This window comes from Ciconia boyciana, chromosome 3 (genome assembly GCF_034638445.1).
Source record: "Ciconia boyciana chromosome 3, ASM3463844v1, whole genome shotgun sequence".
Taxonomy (NCBI): domain Eukaryota; kingdom Metazoa; phylum Chordata; class Aves; order Ciconiiformes; family Ciconiidae; genus Ciconia; species Ciconia boyciana.
Window position 1 is genome coordinate 31,028,361 of NC_132936.1, and position 17,816 is coordinate 31,046,176.

The following is a 17,816-nucleotide window of genomic DNA, read 5'->3' on the forward strand; positions in this document are numbered from 1 at the left end:
AATGGTATTTTACTTAGCTTAACTGTGACAGAAGTTTTTTTCTTCTAAATTGCTTTACTTTTGTTTATCTTTGTATGGTACAACCATAGTTTTATATAGATAGTAGTAACAAGTAGTTATTCTATGTAGAATGAGATTTACAACTCTAATGCAATGCTGTAAAGAAATGCAGGGCTGGTACAATGACAGAGACCTTGAGAAGTGGAGACAGAGGATGCGGTGTGAGGAACACAGGCATGGGATGATAAGAGATGGGGCATAGGTTTGGCATTGGAGGCCCCATGGTTATAAACAACTCACCAGTGGTCAGTTAAAAATGCAGAGCTGGAGCTGGACAAAACTGGTCTTAAGGGTAACAAGAAGAACAAAGAAATAGTATTTAATATATGTTAGAGCCACCATAAAAAGTAAATTCAGATACAAAATGGAACAGCAGCCCAATGAAGAAAAAGTGTAAAAGCATTTTAGCAGACATATAGAAATGACCCCAAGTGGATCCTAGAGAGATGAAGACGAAACCACCAGTATGAACATCATATTCCTTCCAGTGAAGGACTATAGATTCTGTAACACTGCCCCCAACACCACCACTATGAAACCACTGACCTTAAGACCCAGAGGAGGAGGGAAAAGGATGAGTACAATGTCATGAAAAGGGGCAGAAACTAAAAATTGTGTAAGTCCTAATTTAAACTGCATTTTTATTCATTTTTTGTAGTGACTGGATCTGGTCCAATAATGATTATATTTTTAACATTTCAGTTACATTACCAATAAATTCTTGGCTTTACGTGTATATAAGGTGTGCTTCTCCCTTGCCCATAACCAAGATTTTGAGCATAGCAGAATCAGCTAGCGATGTATGTACTAGTAAGTCTGATTTTACCAAATAACTTCCTGAAGGTCCTTATAAAAATTATAACTCACAGTTGCCTTCTGTATTGCAGAGTGCAGAAAAGTCAGCACTTCTAGTAAGAGTGTTTCATTTTTAATTGACCCCAAAATTTTAAGCTCTAAAACCAGAATTTGCATTCCTTAGGACTTCAGCTGAACTTGTAGTTGCCAGAAATATTTTTAGTTTTATGTGAACTGCTTTGGCCTATTTTTGCACTTCTGCTCTCAATTTAATATTATCACTGTTTTTGCAGAAACTATGTAAAAATCAGTATGCTAATAAAGAGTACATAAAGATAATCTACACTAAGCTTTTCCCTTTCTCTATTTTATATGGCAACAAGCTTATCAAACAAATTATACTACGTGACCTAACACTTTTCTTCAGTGCACAAGTACTGACATCATAATTGTTGGCTTGGGTTTTTTTTCTCTAAAATGAAAGTAATTTTAGCAAGCTACAACTTAAGAGGTTTTTTTCTTTTTTTTCTGTTTTTGGTTGTAGTTATGTTATAACACCCAAGTAGATTTATTGCATATGTGCACATGTGTGCATACGCAGACATACACACAGAACCATTACTTTTTGACCATTTAAACAAAGAAGCTAGTAGAAACATTAAAAAATATGTTATTTGGAACAGCATGGCAGTTGAGATTCACCTTCTGAAATGTGGGCCTTTACATCCATGCTGTTGCATTTACAGGCCATGAAAAACTCTTAATTTTTGAAGCATGATTTGTCTCATCCTGAACTCTATGTCCAAAATAGGTCAGATAATTGGAGTCTATAAAATTCTCATTTCTTTCCACAGAACCTGCAGAGAGCACAGAGTGACAAGCCTGGTACAGATGTTTGCATTGTAGGCACTTAAAAATTACCCGTGATTTATGCCACTCCCAGGAACTTTACATTTAATTATTTTGAAAGACAATAAATCCACTTTCAGTAATCTTTACTGTACTCACTAGAAGTTGGAAAATAGGTTTTCACAGATTCTGAATATTTCCTCATTTTCATTTGGAGTTGTGTAGAACTGTGCAGTAAATGTAGTCTTAGAGAAGTCTAGGTACAGTAATTAATCTTTGTGCTTTTAAAAGTAAAGTAGTTTCAGTGAATGAGAAAAGAAAAAAATAGCAGAAATAAAGAACTGATCTGACAATTCACACATGTAGGTGTTAAAAGCATCTGCCTGGCTGTAACTCAGACACTTGAACAATCAAGTTTAAATGACTTGGTTTTAACATTAGAATTTGAAAATTCTATTATAGGCTACATGAAAAATCTGTCTTTAATAAACTAGTTATCAGTTTTTCAGTCCTCTTAGAATAAAATATAATAGTATACTGATGAAAAAAAGGTGTCTTGACTCTCGCTACAGCTAAACTTGAAAAACAGGAAGATATAATTCATCCCATTGGTGTAGAGATTTCTACTATAAGTGGGTTGAGGATGTTTACAACTGGATAATCTCCACTGACTATAGATGGAATCTAGATAACCTGTTTAGACTAAATTATTAACTTTTAGATTGCTAAAGGTACATCATACTGAATTAGTTCATTCATCGACTATCACTACCTCTATCCCAATATTTAATTAAAAAAAGACAATGAATGATACAGCCATCTCAAATAGCAGTTGTCTTCAGAATGTGCGTATTTATCTACAGTGGTATTCGGAAAATAATTTACAATCATTATTTTTGTCAAAATTTGCAGTTTTAATGATAATTTCTCACTTACTTTACTTCCAAAATTCCTTGTATCTCCATTTTAGGATGGTGTTTCACAAATCCCTATGAAGGAGAGTTATTCTTCTGAGAGGAAGGGATTATAGAAGGTAAACCCAAGAAAAATGTGATATTAATTTTCTAATAACATAGTTTTTCTAATTAAGATCTAAAGGGAATAGTTTCCATTAGCTCCTGAAAACCAAGAATTTGCTGGGGTTGGAGATAACACTTCTGAGATTGGAACTCATCATTTACTAAATCTGATTAGGTGAAAGATATTAGGCACATTTACACCATACAGTGGACCAGTGTTCTAGAAAGCTATTTCTCCTCTTACAAGAGCGACATAAACTTTTTAACATAGAGACACACATGTCCCAATAAGTGAGAGTAGCCAAAGTGAAACACATATGTTCACTAAATACTGTCCCAGCTTCACAGACTAAGAGGATCCAAACTCTAATACATTTTCTGGTTCAAGTGAACAGTAGTATGCTTATTCTCAAATTTTACCAGCTAGCATCTTTTTATTTACATGGAACTGGATTTAAAGCTTTTTGAAAAGATCAAAAAGACTTCTGCTGGCCACAGTCAGCTTATGATTTAGCCCCGTTGTCTACTGCTGCATGAATTATAAACATGGGCACATATTCTCAAATGTTAAATATGCAGTTAAAATTTCACCTTCTCCTGGTCTAGAATGAAATGAATCATTCAAGGACTCTCAGGAATAGTCCTTCCTGAAAGTTCCTCTGTAACTGTTGTTTTAGCACAGTCTTTTAGCTGAGCTACTTTTTACAGAATATCCTTAAATTTATTTGAGATATATTTTATTAACCTTGGCTCTTAAATGAACTCATTATTCCGAAACATACAATTTGACTTTTGACCATCTAATAGATTATCTGTCCTTTCTCTTAGCTGCCTCCAGGATTTAGCTGGAAATCTGGCCTTAAAGATTCAGCCCTTGGCAAAGTTTTTGTAGACCTCTCTTTCAAATAGTCTCATTCTCTTGTGTGTGTGTGTGTGTTTTGTTGCCCAAGTGCCCTTCATATGTCTCACTAAAAAATCTTGTTCATGCCCTTCCCCCCCCCAGATACTGAAGAATAAGCAAAACATTTTTCATGCCTGGAACAGAGAAATTTCCTCTAGTTTTATCCCCTTTCACTCTCTTTTAAACTCTTCCTTGTCTGAAGGGAATCAGTCAATCATCATATGTGAAATATGAAGAAATCCAGAACAACCACTCACAGAGCCACTCACAGAGAGAAGGAACCTTCCAGAATGAGCATCCTACCCAGCCTGGATAACACCACCATCCTTCCAGATTTCTCTGCCCTCTGGATCCCACGGATACCCTAACCATCCCACAGAAACTCTCCAAGGGACATGAAAGTGCTCCACCTACCTGAGCCAGATGGCGACGACACAACTAGTAGATCACTGATATTTCTGTATGGATGCTTATTGCATTAATTTCAGTGTTGGCAAGGGGAGCAAAGAATTGGGTATTGCAGGAAAGCAGTGTGCTCACAGCTGTACCAACAGCTATCTCAAATCTGTAACTCTCCTAGCTGGGTCTCTTCTTCAGCCAGACACCTGCTCTGGATGTCATCATTATTCTTCTACCCCTGCTATGAGCCCAGATAGTGTAGTAGGATACTTTATCAAAACTTCAGATTTTTTAAAATAATGAGTGGTTTTTATGATCCCTCATATGAACCCAAGAAAAACTGTCACAGGTGATGGAAAACTGTACACATTTCCAATTAAAAAAAAAAAATAGTTTTGCAGTTTTTCACATTTTCCCACTTGCCAAAATTATCTCTGCTTTATAATTTTTTTGTCTAACCATAAATATTTCGAAATAATATTTTTTCACTTACATTTGCGTTTTCATAAGTAATTCAGCAGAACATATTCAGCTACCTCAAATCATCTATAGGGTAAATCTATTTAAGAAGGCACACTTCCCAACTTACTTTTACATTGTTGAAAATAGGACTTCTCAATAGTATTCATAAAAATCAAGTTAATGTTGTAAAAAAAGAAGCCTGAACAACTGCATTTGCAGAGGTAGATAAAATGCTATGAGAGGTTACTGTTCTCTCAATTTTGAGTGAACCTACTTTGCTAAGCATGGAAATGGAAGGAGAGTTCTAATAGGGTTGGCTGGCTGGTAGCCTCTACATGAAGGTCATTAGCAAAGAAACAATCCAGCCAAGATCAGCAAGAAAACATTTACCTTGGCTCTTATTTTTGTTTACCTTAAAACCACAGACGATTGCATTCTCAATGCAAACATTTCTCTCTCTCTCTCTCTTTTAAAAATTTTCCTTGAACAACTTCAAGCATGCTTGAGAGTCTGAATAATATTCAGTTCCAGCACAGGTCAGGTGAAACGTTAAAAGGGAAAATAGCTTTTAACAAGATGAATGTCAAACATACAAACATTCAGACTTTCATTCCTAGAACAAAAGTAGAATTGTATGCCTCACTGAATATATTCCCCGTCCCAATCATGTATGTGGTCATCCCACATAAGTTCATTATATAAACTGATTAACTTCCATTTTAGCTAAGATTTTTTCCTCTCATTTGGGAATCTGAAAGACTGATACCTTTAACACTTAGAAAGGGTTTTGTTTGTTTGTTTGTTTCATTTCTAGTATAAATATATTGATAGATCATTTACATTCATATATGCAAATTTCAGTCCACTTACTCCACACCCACCCTGACATAAAAAGTCAGGGTAAAATGTAATCAAAACATGCTATGTTCTCAGAAAGATCTTCTATACTTTCCACTTAAAACCCCATCAAACGAACTTGCATCTAGCTTTCTTGCAATGGAAGCAGATCAAACACAGGCCTATCTGTCAAAGGTCTTTTGAATAGATAGTGCTTTTGTTTTAATGTCAGGATACAAGCTTCACTAGACATTTTCAATCTGCATCTGGGGCCGCCTAAAACTAGGCAAAACTAATTAGGATTTTAATCTCTCTGCATATCAATGCCCCCTCTATGAGAAAAGGATAATGGTACTCCCTTACTCAGAGGAATGTCATAACAGACTAACTGTGCTAGATGATGACAGAATTTGCTGTTGATTTCACAGTATGGCAGACATTGTTATACTTTTCTTTTTACTCCCATATATTATCTATCAGTCTCCCCTTAACTTCTGTGCTCTAGTCTACTTCTGGACTCAGTATCATCCTCACAGATTCTTCTCTCATACAAAAGAATCTGTGTTCTATTCATTTCTCTCTATATGCTATATTTTCTTTGCCAAGCCAGGTGAAATAATGTTTACCCTTTTTTAGAAATAATATTTTACTGTACTGAAGCTATACTGAAATATTTGGCTACACTTCCTTGTGCAGCATTGTACAGATTGTTCTTAAGGGGCCAGAGATGATACAGTCCACTAAGGAATACCTCCTGATGCAAGACTGCTTGAGGTTGCCTAAAGAATGCGTAGAATCAGGATATTGCCCAGTGTCCTTAGTACAACTGTGATATGGCCAACAGCAGGCTATTGTTGTTACCAGACCTGCCAGCCTTAGTTGCACAGCCAAACATTTGCCCCTAAAGCACTCTATTCCCTGATTTGTATTGGCCAAGAGGAAGAATACTTTGCAATAAGAGGCAAGAATATCACGCTTGGAGTTCTGGAAAGGTGGTGGTTTTAAGTTTTATAAAAATTCCTTGGCAAATTGACTTATTTAGATACAAGAATTCTGGATTGAGAACAGGATGAGATGGGTTATAAACCTGGAGTAAAGATGAATGTCAGGGTACTGGGATGGAAGGCCAAATTTGCCACAAAGATTGATGTTAGTTCTAATGTTATTTAATGTTGTTATTAATGTTATTAATGATCTGGAAAGTAGATTAAACAAAACTTTAATCACATGCAGAGTTTATACTAAATTAGTGCCAAATACTGAGGAGAAAGGTATAATACAAACAGATCTAAAGAGGTTAAATATTTTAAAGGAACATGTTTTAAAAGTGAGATATGTCTCAGGAAATAGAAATGGAAGCTAATATATTTCAGAAAAGGAAAAAGTAAACCTGAGCTATTCAGAGAGAGAGAGTCCCAGAGTGAAGACCAAAGTATAGAAGTGGTTGCTGAATGTAAATTTCCAATGTAATACAGGTTAAGAAGAAAGTGGATAGGTCTTACAGTGCCTATGAAGACTGCTTATGTCACCGGAAAAATCTACATCAATAACAGACATCAATAACACAGATGAAATTAAGCCTTCAGTCTGTCACGTTGTAGTATTGTATATAGTATTTCAACAGAATGGTGGGGGGGGGGGTTGGTTTGTTTTTTAAGGAACAACCACTGAACACAGAACTTGAGAAATAGCATAAGAAAGCCTTCAAGATTTCATTCATATGTTAGCATAATTCTAGCTTCAGTGGAGATACAGTGGACTATGACAGCTAATGACATGGTACATTGTGTCTGAGAAAAACTAAGCGATACATGGTTAAGCATGATTATCCATACTTTAAAGAGAAAAGTCAATGTTCAGGTTGGTATAAGAATACTGTGGTGGATTGGTTTACTTGAACGTGATAAAACAGGTAACTATTTTGGTTAATCATGTTGTTACCTCGCTGGAAAATAACTCCCGAAACAGAGTATGTTTAGAGAGGGGACATTGCTTTATTCTGTGCAGGGTGCAAGGTGTAAAATTTCCACAAATCAAGCACATGTATTGCAATTCTTTTTCAGTATTTATACATAAAATTTAACATACCACACCCATCTAATACATAATCATTAGACTAACTAATCATCCTCTTCTTCCATTGGTCCATATTTTCTCCGCTTCGAGTTAAAGTCACAGTATGATTTTAATTCACTGCACATGCTCACAAGGAGTGAAGTAACACTCCCAACCACTACTCATATAATACTAAAATATTCTAAAATGCATACTTGTTATACACGATTCAAGGTGACAATGTTTTCTACATAGTTTCATTCATTATAATTTCTTCAGAAACACTAAATCTGAACTTGAATGCTTCCACGATACAGAAAGACTTCAGGAGTTAAAAGGTGTAAGACTAAGACTTTTAAAAGAAATGAAATAGAGCTACAAAGATCAGCTGTGTAAGGAAACCGTCAGTAGGCCTACATGATAGTGTTGTTCATCTCTCCAATGCATTTTCTATTTTTAAACATGCTATATTTACATCTACACTACGCACCTTTTCATGTTTTAAACCCATTAGTGTGATAGGTGATTTTATAGTTCTGTTGACAATTTTTGTACGTAGGTAAGATCTGAAATGCTGTACTCGGTTGAACTAATCAACACAGGCTCAGCTGAGCTCTATGGCTATTATAGATCACCAACTTTTTAAATGACTTCTGAAGTTTAAAACAACTTGTTCTGAAGACTTTTTGACTGAATTTACATAAAAGGCATAGTTCCCTCCTGTTTCTTATTGATGATTTGATGATTTTTTGGGGGTGATATACAGCTATTTGAAGGTACATGATCTCCCCAGATGCCTTTCTGGATACTTAAAGAAAGCTGCAAATTCCTAGTTTCCCTTGTCACTTACAGCAGATTTATATGTTGGGTAATGAGAATGAATAATGCACTGCTGTTCTCTATGAGAGACTTATGGAAATGTCCACAGAGAAAAGATCTTAGATTCCTTTTAGGTTTTACTCTGAATGAGTAAACAAAGAAAAGATAGACATCGATAGATGTAAAGCCAGAAGAGACAGACAAGCTAAAGCAAATCAGCAAAGTTCTGGAAACTCCCTGAGAATAAATTTGGGATTTGTGTGCCTTAATAAAATGAGCCATGGAAGGCTTGTAGGAATTGGAAAGCAGGAGAAGAAAGTGGTAAAGTGAGTAGTTTGTTTTGCATGCACCTGACTTTGAGGTCAAACTTTCATGTGAACACATTGTGATTAGGAAACACTCCCGCTATGTCTCTGAAATTTTGCTACTTTTTAAATATTCAGTCAGTGATGTAGAACAACACTCTGGTTTGTGTGCTGGTCTAGTAGTCCCAGAAGGTAAAAGGTCAAGGGTTTTGTACTTGCTTAAAAAAAAGGAAAGTTTGACAGATGTGGGTGAAAGTAGTTTTGGAATTCATGAGCAGATATAGCCAGCTAGAGTGTTTTATAAGTCAAGTTTAAGGGCACATTTTAAGCATCTCTTTCAGTTGAGAACTTTACTCAATTATTTAGTTAGAAATCCATGGACATTGATACTACATATGCTTCTTAACAAACTACAGCATCTTTAAGTTAATCATGTAATATATAGTTATTCTTGATGGACAAGAATTCTTTCAAAAGTCTTGTTCATATGGACCATTCACTGTACAGCGACTTAAACTGGAAACTGAAATACTAAAAAATATGAATATATTCATAAATAACCCCATACATTGGGAACATTTTGTTCCATTTTAAAAGCAGCCAGAACAGAAATACTGATACTATATTTCTCTTTGAAATATCAGGTAGAACATTTTCACAGTCTTTTGGCTTTTCATGCAATTGCTGTATGCCAAACAAAAAAAAGTATTTACAACATAAAAATTTCAGTAGTCTTACCATTTCTTGTGGAAATCAAAACCTGAGAAAAATTGTTGACTTAAACTGCTATGGGTCACAGTCTGCCTGGAGTTCCCACAAGCATGGTACAACATCAGTGATTAGCCCCCATTCAGTGTTCTAGAGTTTATCATCTGCTTCAAATTAAATATTATGCCAGCATGGTTTAATGTGTTATTTTTATTTTTGGACTGCATACTTCTCTATCCTTTTATCTCAATTAGTACAATGGAATGCTCCAGATGGAGTGGAACTGTTGTGTTTTCATGTAATTCAGCTTGGTATCTTCTTGAGTAAGAGATCTTTGTAAGGATCCATGCCCCAGTTAAAACCATTTGCCTTTCGCCCTAATGCTATTCAGCCACGCCCTATTCTAAAAGGCATTTTAAACAGCAGGAAACATTTCTAGACATCTGCTGAAGAGTATTAGAGATTTAATTACTTTGGTTGTTATTTTTGCTTTCTGTCAGTTATCACTAAAATTTCTTCTTTAACAGAAAATTGAATCCTCTGCAAAGCAGCAAGCTGTTCCTTTTTTTCTTCATTTAATGAAGATAAGTATTCTGAGTGAATTCCTCTATTAATACTTAGCAATTTACTTCTTTTATTCCATTATTTCAGTCCATGGTCATTGATGTTTGGAATCTGTGTGCACTAACAATTTCTTTTTCAAAGATGACAACAGTAATAACACATAAAGCACAATGAACAAAGCGTAAAATGACAGCATGTGTTGCTGAGACACATACTGCTGTGTAATTCCAGTGACACTCCTGTGATATAGGGACCTCCCATGATGCTACGAAAATTCCTTTACCTTTAGTACAGGGAATAAAGCTGTGGAATAACTGTTATAGTTCTTTTTATCTATTTGAGTTTTGAGACTTATAAGTCTTCCACTGTACTTCAACATGAAATAGAAACACCCCCCGCCAAATATTCTGGAGATGGCTGAAAACCTGCCTGCAAATAGGAAGTAGTGAATTAATTCTTTATTTTGCTTTGCTTGTGCTCGCAGCTTTTGCTTTACTTATTAACTGTTTTTACCTCAACTTTCAAAAGTTTTCTTACTTTTACCCTTCCAATTCTCTCCCCCATCCCACTGGGGGAGAGTGAGATACTGGCTGTGTGGTGCTTAGATGCCCACCGGGGTTAAGCCATGACACTACTGTATTCTGCAGAGCAAAAGAATTGTAAAATGTAGATTTGACCAGGTAGAAGGGTTTAAATTAGGCCATGTTATTTTTTCATTCACTACTATAAACATTGTCTTCACTAGACTGTGAAAGATATAGGAACTTTTATATCCCATATCTTCTTCTCTGGGACATAATTAGCTGTTATGGCACCAGAGATTCTTTCTACAGAATACTGTTTCAAACCACCTACATAGTTCAATAGTGCAAGGTTCATCCAAATCTGTTTATATTAATTTCCCATGTACCTGTAGAAATTAGCAGCCCTGTCTCAACTCAATAAAAGAGAGAGAAAGAGAAAAAATAAATTGTGGCTAAATCTGTGAATGATCTTAATGAGTCTTCTAAAAGGAAATTTTGAAGATGAGGAAAAGTATGTAACTGAAGTAGTACTTTAAATTCTGGTTGGTGAGTTTGCTTGGGGTGCAGTTCATTTTAGCAGCAGTAAGATTATTTTAATTAAAGGACTTTTCTGACAACTAAATGAGTGCCTAACATGCCCAATCAATTCCTGCCAATATGATTGCTCTACACACAAGGAAAGATAGTAATTAATTAGAGGAATCTTCTTCAAGGACAATTGGTCTACAGTGCAAAACCTGAGAAATCGCTGACATGGATTGTTTCATTTCAATGTCATAAGCCATGTTACTTACATGCACTGTTGTAGATACAAAGGTTTTTATCCACTTTCAGAGAAGAGAAAAAGGAAAAGGGAAATAAGGAACTAACTGTAGAAGGAAATCTAAAGCACAGAAGTCATGATATCTATTCAACAAAAATAACTATATTTTATAACCTTTTTATTCTCTCTTTTGAAAGTTTAAACCAAACACATGGATATTTTTCTGAGTTAATTATCCAAAATGTATTTTACATATAAACAGAAATAAGGAATGTAGTTTAAAGTTGCATTTGTGTGTATATGCTAAGCTTCTCCAAGGTTTCATTAAAGAGTATGGTACTAAAATGAGTGTTTTTATTACTTTTAAAAACAAAGTTCTGCTTTTCACAGCTGAGAATGTTACATCATGTCTTACTTTCTTTTCCCTAAGATAAGTCTGCTCCAAATATGATTTAAATGTTAATGCAAAGGCTGCAGCTGTAGTGTTTATATTTTATAAACACAATTAGAACAATTAGATGTGAAACTCAAATAGCCTTTCTGGTTGCAGGTGCTATTTAATTCAGAGTCAAGTAAACATGTCAAAATTGCCACTGCATTGTCCTTCCCTGTCTCCCTTCCCAGACACATAAATGAAAAAATAAACAGGTATAAATAAAAAATGCTATGGAACAAGAGTGAAGGACTAACTTATTATTTAAAAATAGAAAGAAGTAAAAAAAGTAAATAAATCTATTACAATATAAACAACCTCTTACAATGAGTTCCCACAAAGGAAAGAAGCTTGACCTTATAATAAGATGTCCCTGAACACTCAAGTCACTTCCACTTGAACTCAGTGTTTAGTAAGGTTAAATTGTATTAATTGCATATATTTATTGCCATTTACTATAGTCAGTCAGACTTTTGTTTCATGATTATGTTGTACAGTAGAGACCTTACTATTATCTCAAAAGCCTTGAAGTATTGTAGTGAAACATTATTTTTATTAACAAATTTTGGTTGTCACACCAACAAAAAATAACCCAAGATTAGACTGAAAAAAGAAAATCATACAGGTGGTAAGGTGGAAGTGAAAAGAGAGTAGTTACTGCTAGTTACTGGTAGTTACTGCTGTCTGGGGTTTCTTCTTCAATGGCAGTAGATTTAAAGTTCATTTCCTCTGTGTATTAATAGCATTTTTTAAGAGTAATTTAATTTTCATTCTTTAGGTAATAAATATTAAGTTTCTATCTTTCAGTTGGTTATTTTTAAAATTCCGTTAATCTTTTTGGCACTTATCTGTAAATTGATATACATATGGCTAATATCTGTTTCCTTAATGCTACCTAAAACTGGAGTGAAACACATTCAATGCTTCTCTTTCAGTGCCCTCTCTAACCAAAAATTAGTGAAGGATTGTAGAATCTGACTTAAATGAGCTTCTATTTAAAGGGTAAGCCTGGAGGAAAAGTTAGAAATTGTTTTCCTTGCCAGCTAAAAAACAATGTGGTTAGTCTAAGCTATTTTTCTAGGTTTCTTTCATAGCCAATAAAAGAGAAACACTCCTGAAGAAAGTGATCCAACCACTAACAGATATCTAACACAGATGGTCTTAATTCCCCTCTGAAAATGCTTACTCATTGATGATGATACACAGAGCCTTGAAGACTTGTTTACTAGGTCTCACATTACTAGGTCTCACATCACATTTACTAAGTCTCACATTACATTTACTTGACTTCTAAAGTCAAGTAAAGTGAATCAGTTAATCCCACCTCAAATTAAGTTGCATAAATCATTGGTGGCCCACCAAGGACTTAAAATAGGAGGTGAGATTCAGCTCTCAGAAAGATAACTAAAGTTATCAGAACAAATACAGGCTGATACAAACTAACAAACTCCCTGGGCTCCATTGCTTTCAGTAATTAGATCTCCAGGAACTATAATGAGAAGGCAGACATCTAGCTCACATGCAGAACTTCTACATGTAGACATACACTTAGTCTCTTAAACTGAAGCTGAAGCCTACTCTAGGTCTATTCTTGCTACAACCTTCATGTGGAAGCTTCAAAAGTAACCTGTAAGTTTGATTTAGATTTTGTAGGCATCAGAGCAGAGGGCAGAAAACGCAAAGAGATGTGTTTACTCCTCTAAACACTCTATTCCTTATTTTTGAAAATTCGGCATTCTTATACTCGAATATTTAAAAGGAAATAAAACTAGAAACTTCTACATAATTTGTGTATGCCTTACCTGTGAAATCATGAGGACACAAACACTGAAACAAAGGTTGCTCTCTCAGTTGGCTCATATCGATGCAAGTTGCTCCATCAGAACAACTATTTGGGTTAATTAAACATGCATTTTCAGCAAATTGGCAAAATTCTCCTGTCCATCCAGGTGCACAGAGACACTAGATATAACAAACACACAAACAAACAAAAAACAACAACGAATAAAACACAAAATGAAAATGTAATGTGAAAGTTTGTAGAAGTTTCTTTGGGTCTCGTATTTTACTACCGAGTAAAAGTATGGTAGAATGCAGAGTGTTAGATCCAGCTGAGACTATTCTTCATGCCTGTATTTGCAGATGATAAAATAGTTGAGAGAGGCAGAATTCATCTACGACGTCTGTTGAAAAAGTGTGGGAAAAGAGGACACATGAGTAGGAGGAAATGGCAAAGATAATTACTGGCTGTGAGGGATGGAGCTGCCCACAGGAAAAGAAGAATTGAGTGTGAAAAAAAGGATTTAAAAGGCCTGGAGGCGAGGGGGAATCCAGGCAGTGATACTAAAACAGCCTGCAAGATAGACATTGGCCAACTGGTAATGAGAAAACATAATATGGAGCTTCTATTACACATTGTGACTATCTGGTAACTAAAATAAATAAAAATAATTTCTTTAGAGGAAGGGAAAGATTTGAAGCTGTGTGGTGAAGTTTTTAAGTACAAGGCTAGACCTGCTCCTTTACTTAAAAATAAATTTCTGGAGTAATGGAGATATTTTCAGTAGTCTTCACAAATTACATGTCTTTTGTTTTGGGACAATGACAGTACAATCATGACTCACTGAATAAAGAGTTTCATTTACAAAAAAAATGGAACTAAAACATAGGAACAAACATGTTGCATTATTATTCCATTATTATGATAGAATTATTATTAAGCATTATTATGACAGAAACTTGTTGTAGACTCTTTTTACTTCAATATCCTTCAAGGACCAAGACATGTCATTAAAAAAAATAGAAGACACTGGTTATAACCATATACAAAAAAAATAAATGACACTGAAAATATTCTATTGGAATGCAAGCTTATATTAACTTCCCAAAACAGTCCTGTGAAACCTAGAAATTAAAAGTGCCCTGATCAGGATATAATTAATAATAGCTTGCCTTGAATCCACTTATAAGGGGAATAAAACAGTATAGCCAACAGCAGCATAAAAGTATTTTAGAACACTGTGAGAGTGTAGCCAGGCACAATGTATAAGCATTTTACATGAGTGTGTGTACAATGTGACCACCAAAGGGGAAGAGATGGGTGTAGTTGCACATCATGTAAATAACAAAAAGTTGAGAAAGGACAAGATTAGCACAAGGCATGGAAATAGGCAGCACATATTGTTGAATATAAAAAAAGAATGACTGGCAAGACACAAAAAAGCCCCAAGGCAAGTAATATCAGGAGAAGAAGAAACCCTCCTTTTTTAAGGGGGAAAGAGGGTAAAATAACATAAAACATCAAGTCTGAAGAGGAAGCATGGAGAAAAAGGAAGACAAGCTCACTTCAGTAATAACATCAAAGAGTTCACAAGACAGATTACCTTGACCTTGGGAACCACCAAGGACCATAGCCATCAGCACTAACTATATGGCATCAGCTCCATAGAATTGTATAATCACAGGTAATTTAGAATGTAAGTCTTACAGAATAACAGTATGTAGGCGTAGTGAGAATGACTAATAATGCATAAAAACTTTTAGCATAAAGGATGCTGTTTATTAATTAATTCAGTAAAGTTTTGTTTTAAAGTTTAAAAGTGGCCTGACCTATCAGTCTTCTAAACATTCCCATTACAGTGATCTCAGATTCCCTAACTGATATACAAGTTTTGTAAAAATGAACAGTATTCAGGTGGCCAAGTGAAGCCTTTAAGAGAACTGCAATGATGGGAATTCCACATTGTGAATCTCTGAGTTGAACTAATGAAACAGCAGATAGCTAAAGTGGGCTGTCATCTCCTGAGTGACCCAGGTATAAGAGAAGCATGATATGCAACAGAATTAGTGTGGCTTGCATTCTCAGGGCCTGGAAGGTTCTGTAGCGGCTGTATATTCCTTAGTCCCTATTTCCTAATTCCTATCACACCTGGCACTCCCTATGTACAAAAACCACCTGTCACTCCCTATGTACTGTCTTTGTCCCTGATATTATGTGTGGTTAAATTTGACACTACTATAAAAATGCAAAAAACAAGGTGGCATGTTTTAGGTAACTGTATCTATGGGTACGTCTACCTTTGTCATTCAGTATACAAAGCTTCCCCCAAACAAAACTATAAAAATATGATTTGTTCTGTATGTCAGTATATTTTACATTCATAGGACCCCAGAATAATTTAGGTTGAAAGAGGTCTTTTGAAGTCATATAAGTCCTACTCCTTACTCAGAGCAGGTCAACTTTAAAATCCAAGCTGGTTGCTCGGTATCTTGTCTAGTTGAGGTCTGAATATCTCCAAGGATGGCAATTCCACAGCCTTTCTGGGCAACCTGTTGCAGTGCTTAACTACACTCACATCCCAATATGAACAATTTCTACTTAATACCTAGTCAGCATTTCCCATGTTGCAACTTGTGCCAGTTGCCTCTCACTGTGCACTTCTGAGGAAAGTTTGGCTCCGTCTTGTCTATGATCACCCAATAGGGAGCTGAAGAAAAGAATTGTATCCCCATTCAGCTTTCTGTTTTCAAGGCTAAACAAACCCAGCTCCTTCAGCCTTTCCTCATATATCATGCGCTGAAATCCTTTCACAATGTTGATGGCTCTTTGCTGAACTTGTTCCAATTTTGTCAAAGTCTTTTTTTTTCTTTACATTGAAGCCCAAAACTGCCCACAGTAGTCTAGGGGTGTGGCCTCACAAGTGCTGAGCAGAAGGGACTAATGACTTCACTTGATCTGCTGACTATGCTCTTACTAATGCAAGCAGTATTAGATGAAGCTAGCCTTTACCACCTTCTGATTACCTTGATCCAGTCCCTCATCTGCCTTAGATGCATCCTGTTGAGCCCTTTGGACATATATATACCCCGATTGTCTAAGCAGTTCCTAGTTTGGCATTCCTCTATCATTGATAGTACTTCTTTCCTCCAAATTTTGCCACTTGGCATAGGGGCTTGGGAAACTTGAAAGCAGATATTGCCAGCAATAAACAGGGCAAAGGCATTGAATGTCAGCAATCTCATTCAGCAGACAGCTTACATTATCCTTGGTCTCCCTTTTTCTGCTGCTGTACCTATAAAAATGGAGTTTATAGTAGCTTCTCCTTTATGATTGCTTTTAATAGGGATGGTATTTATTTGGAAATTCTCATTGACTAGACTCAACCTTTTATCTGCTCAGTCACTAAACATTGCTACTGTTTAACCAATATTTTCTTTCTTTAAATATCTTATTAAGTCAATTCTGCAAGAAAGATCTTCTTCAAATAAGTTCACTTAAGTTTAACCCTCTTCCTGGTGGATACATGTTCATTTAAAAAATCTCTTCTCAGAGCGGGGAAAAAATGCCAGAGACTGAGTTGTTGTGAAAACTACATTAACTTTTCATCTAGCAAAGTGGTTTTTCTGCACCTGGGGTGAAATGTATTACTTGTGAGACATCATTCAGGAATTAAATCACTATTTCCAGATCATACCTGAATTGTTTTGAGGATAATTAAAGGCTAAGTCTCAGGGATGCTTAAGCCAGCAATTTCCACCAACATTAAGTCATGTTTTCAAGCTGAACTGAAATCACTCCAACAGCATACTGGTAGTTTTGTTGAAAAGTGGTATAATAACCTTTTTTTCCCTTCTCAGTTTTCAACTGCCTGGTAAGATGACTTGCAAAATGAAGATGTTCATGTGTATAGGGTGCTCTGCTACTTTTAAAATACATGGAGAAAACCCCAACTCAACCCAAAATTTAGATATCAAACTGTGAATGAATGCTTTCAATTTTTGTTTTGTCTTATGTTGCCTCTTATATTGTTTTTCCTTACCCTCAGATTTGCTTCTTTTTTTTTTTCCCACTCATTCCACAAATACAGTAGGAGTGACGTGCATACTCTTACTGTTGTTTATTTTCTCAATTTTTCCTACAGGTATGCTCAACATTAGGAACTTGAGTCACTGGTATATGAAAAAAGATGTAAAGAACTCAGCACATGCTGTTTGGCCAAATGACAAAAAAGAAGGATTATTATTATTTTTCTATGTTGATGCAGCTATGAAATTTTTTAAAATAAACAAAATAAAATCCTTAGCTTAATATCAGGGAAAAAAAACTTACAGTTTTTTTGTATGTAAAATGCGTGCCTAAGTGAAGCTGTAGATGTTACTCAAACTGGGAAGATAATAACTGCAAAGAACATAAGGAAATTTAGTTCATAGATAACAAACTTGTTGCTGCTTAGTGAACTGGATTGAGAGACTTATTTGGGGAGATCTTTTTAATCACGTCCTGTTTCAAGTTGGAATACATGTCTTTTTATGAAAGAGAATGT

The 17,816-nt window shown here is 35.4% G+C and overlaps 1 protein-coding gene across 1 annotated transcript in view; it reads right to left on the reverse strand.

The window, feature by feature from the left end:
- Positions 1 to 17,816, reverse strand: part of EYS (eyes shut homolog) — a 944,771-nt gene that overhangs the window by 831,702 nt on the left and 95,253 nt on the right. Inside the window, 1 exon segment of the mRNA XM_072855247.1 lies at positions 13,296 to 13,455. Within this exon segment, the coding sequence (XP_072711348.1) occupies positions 13,296 to 13,455 (160 nt within the window).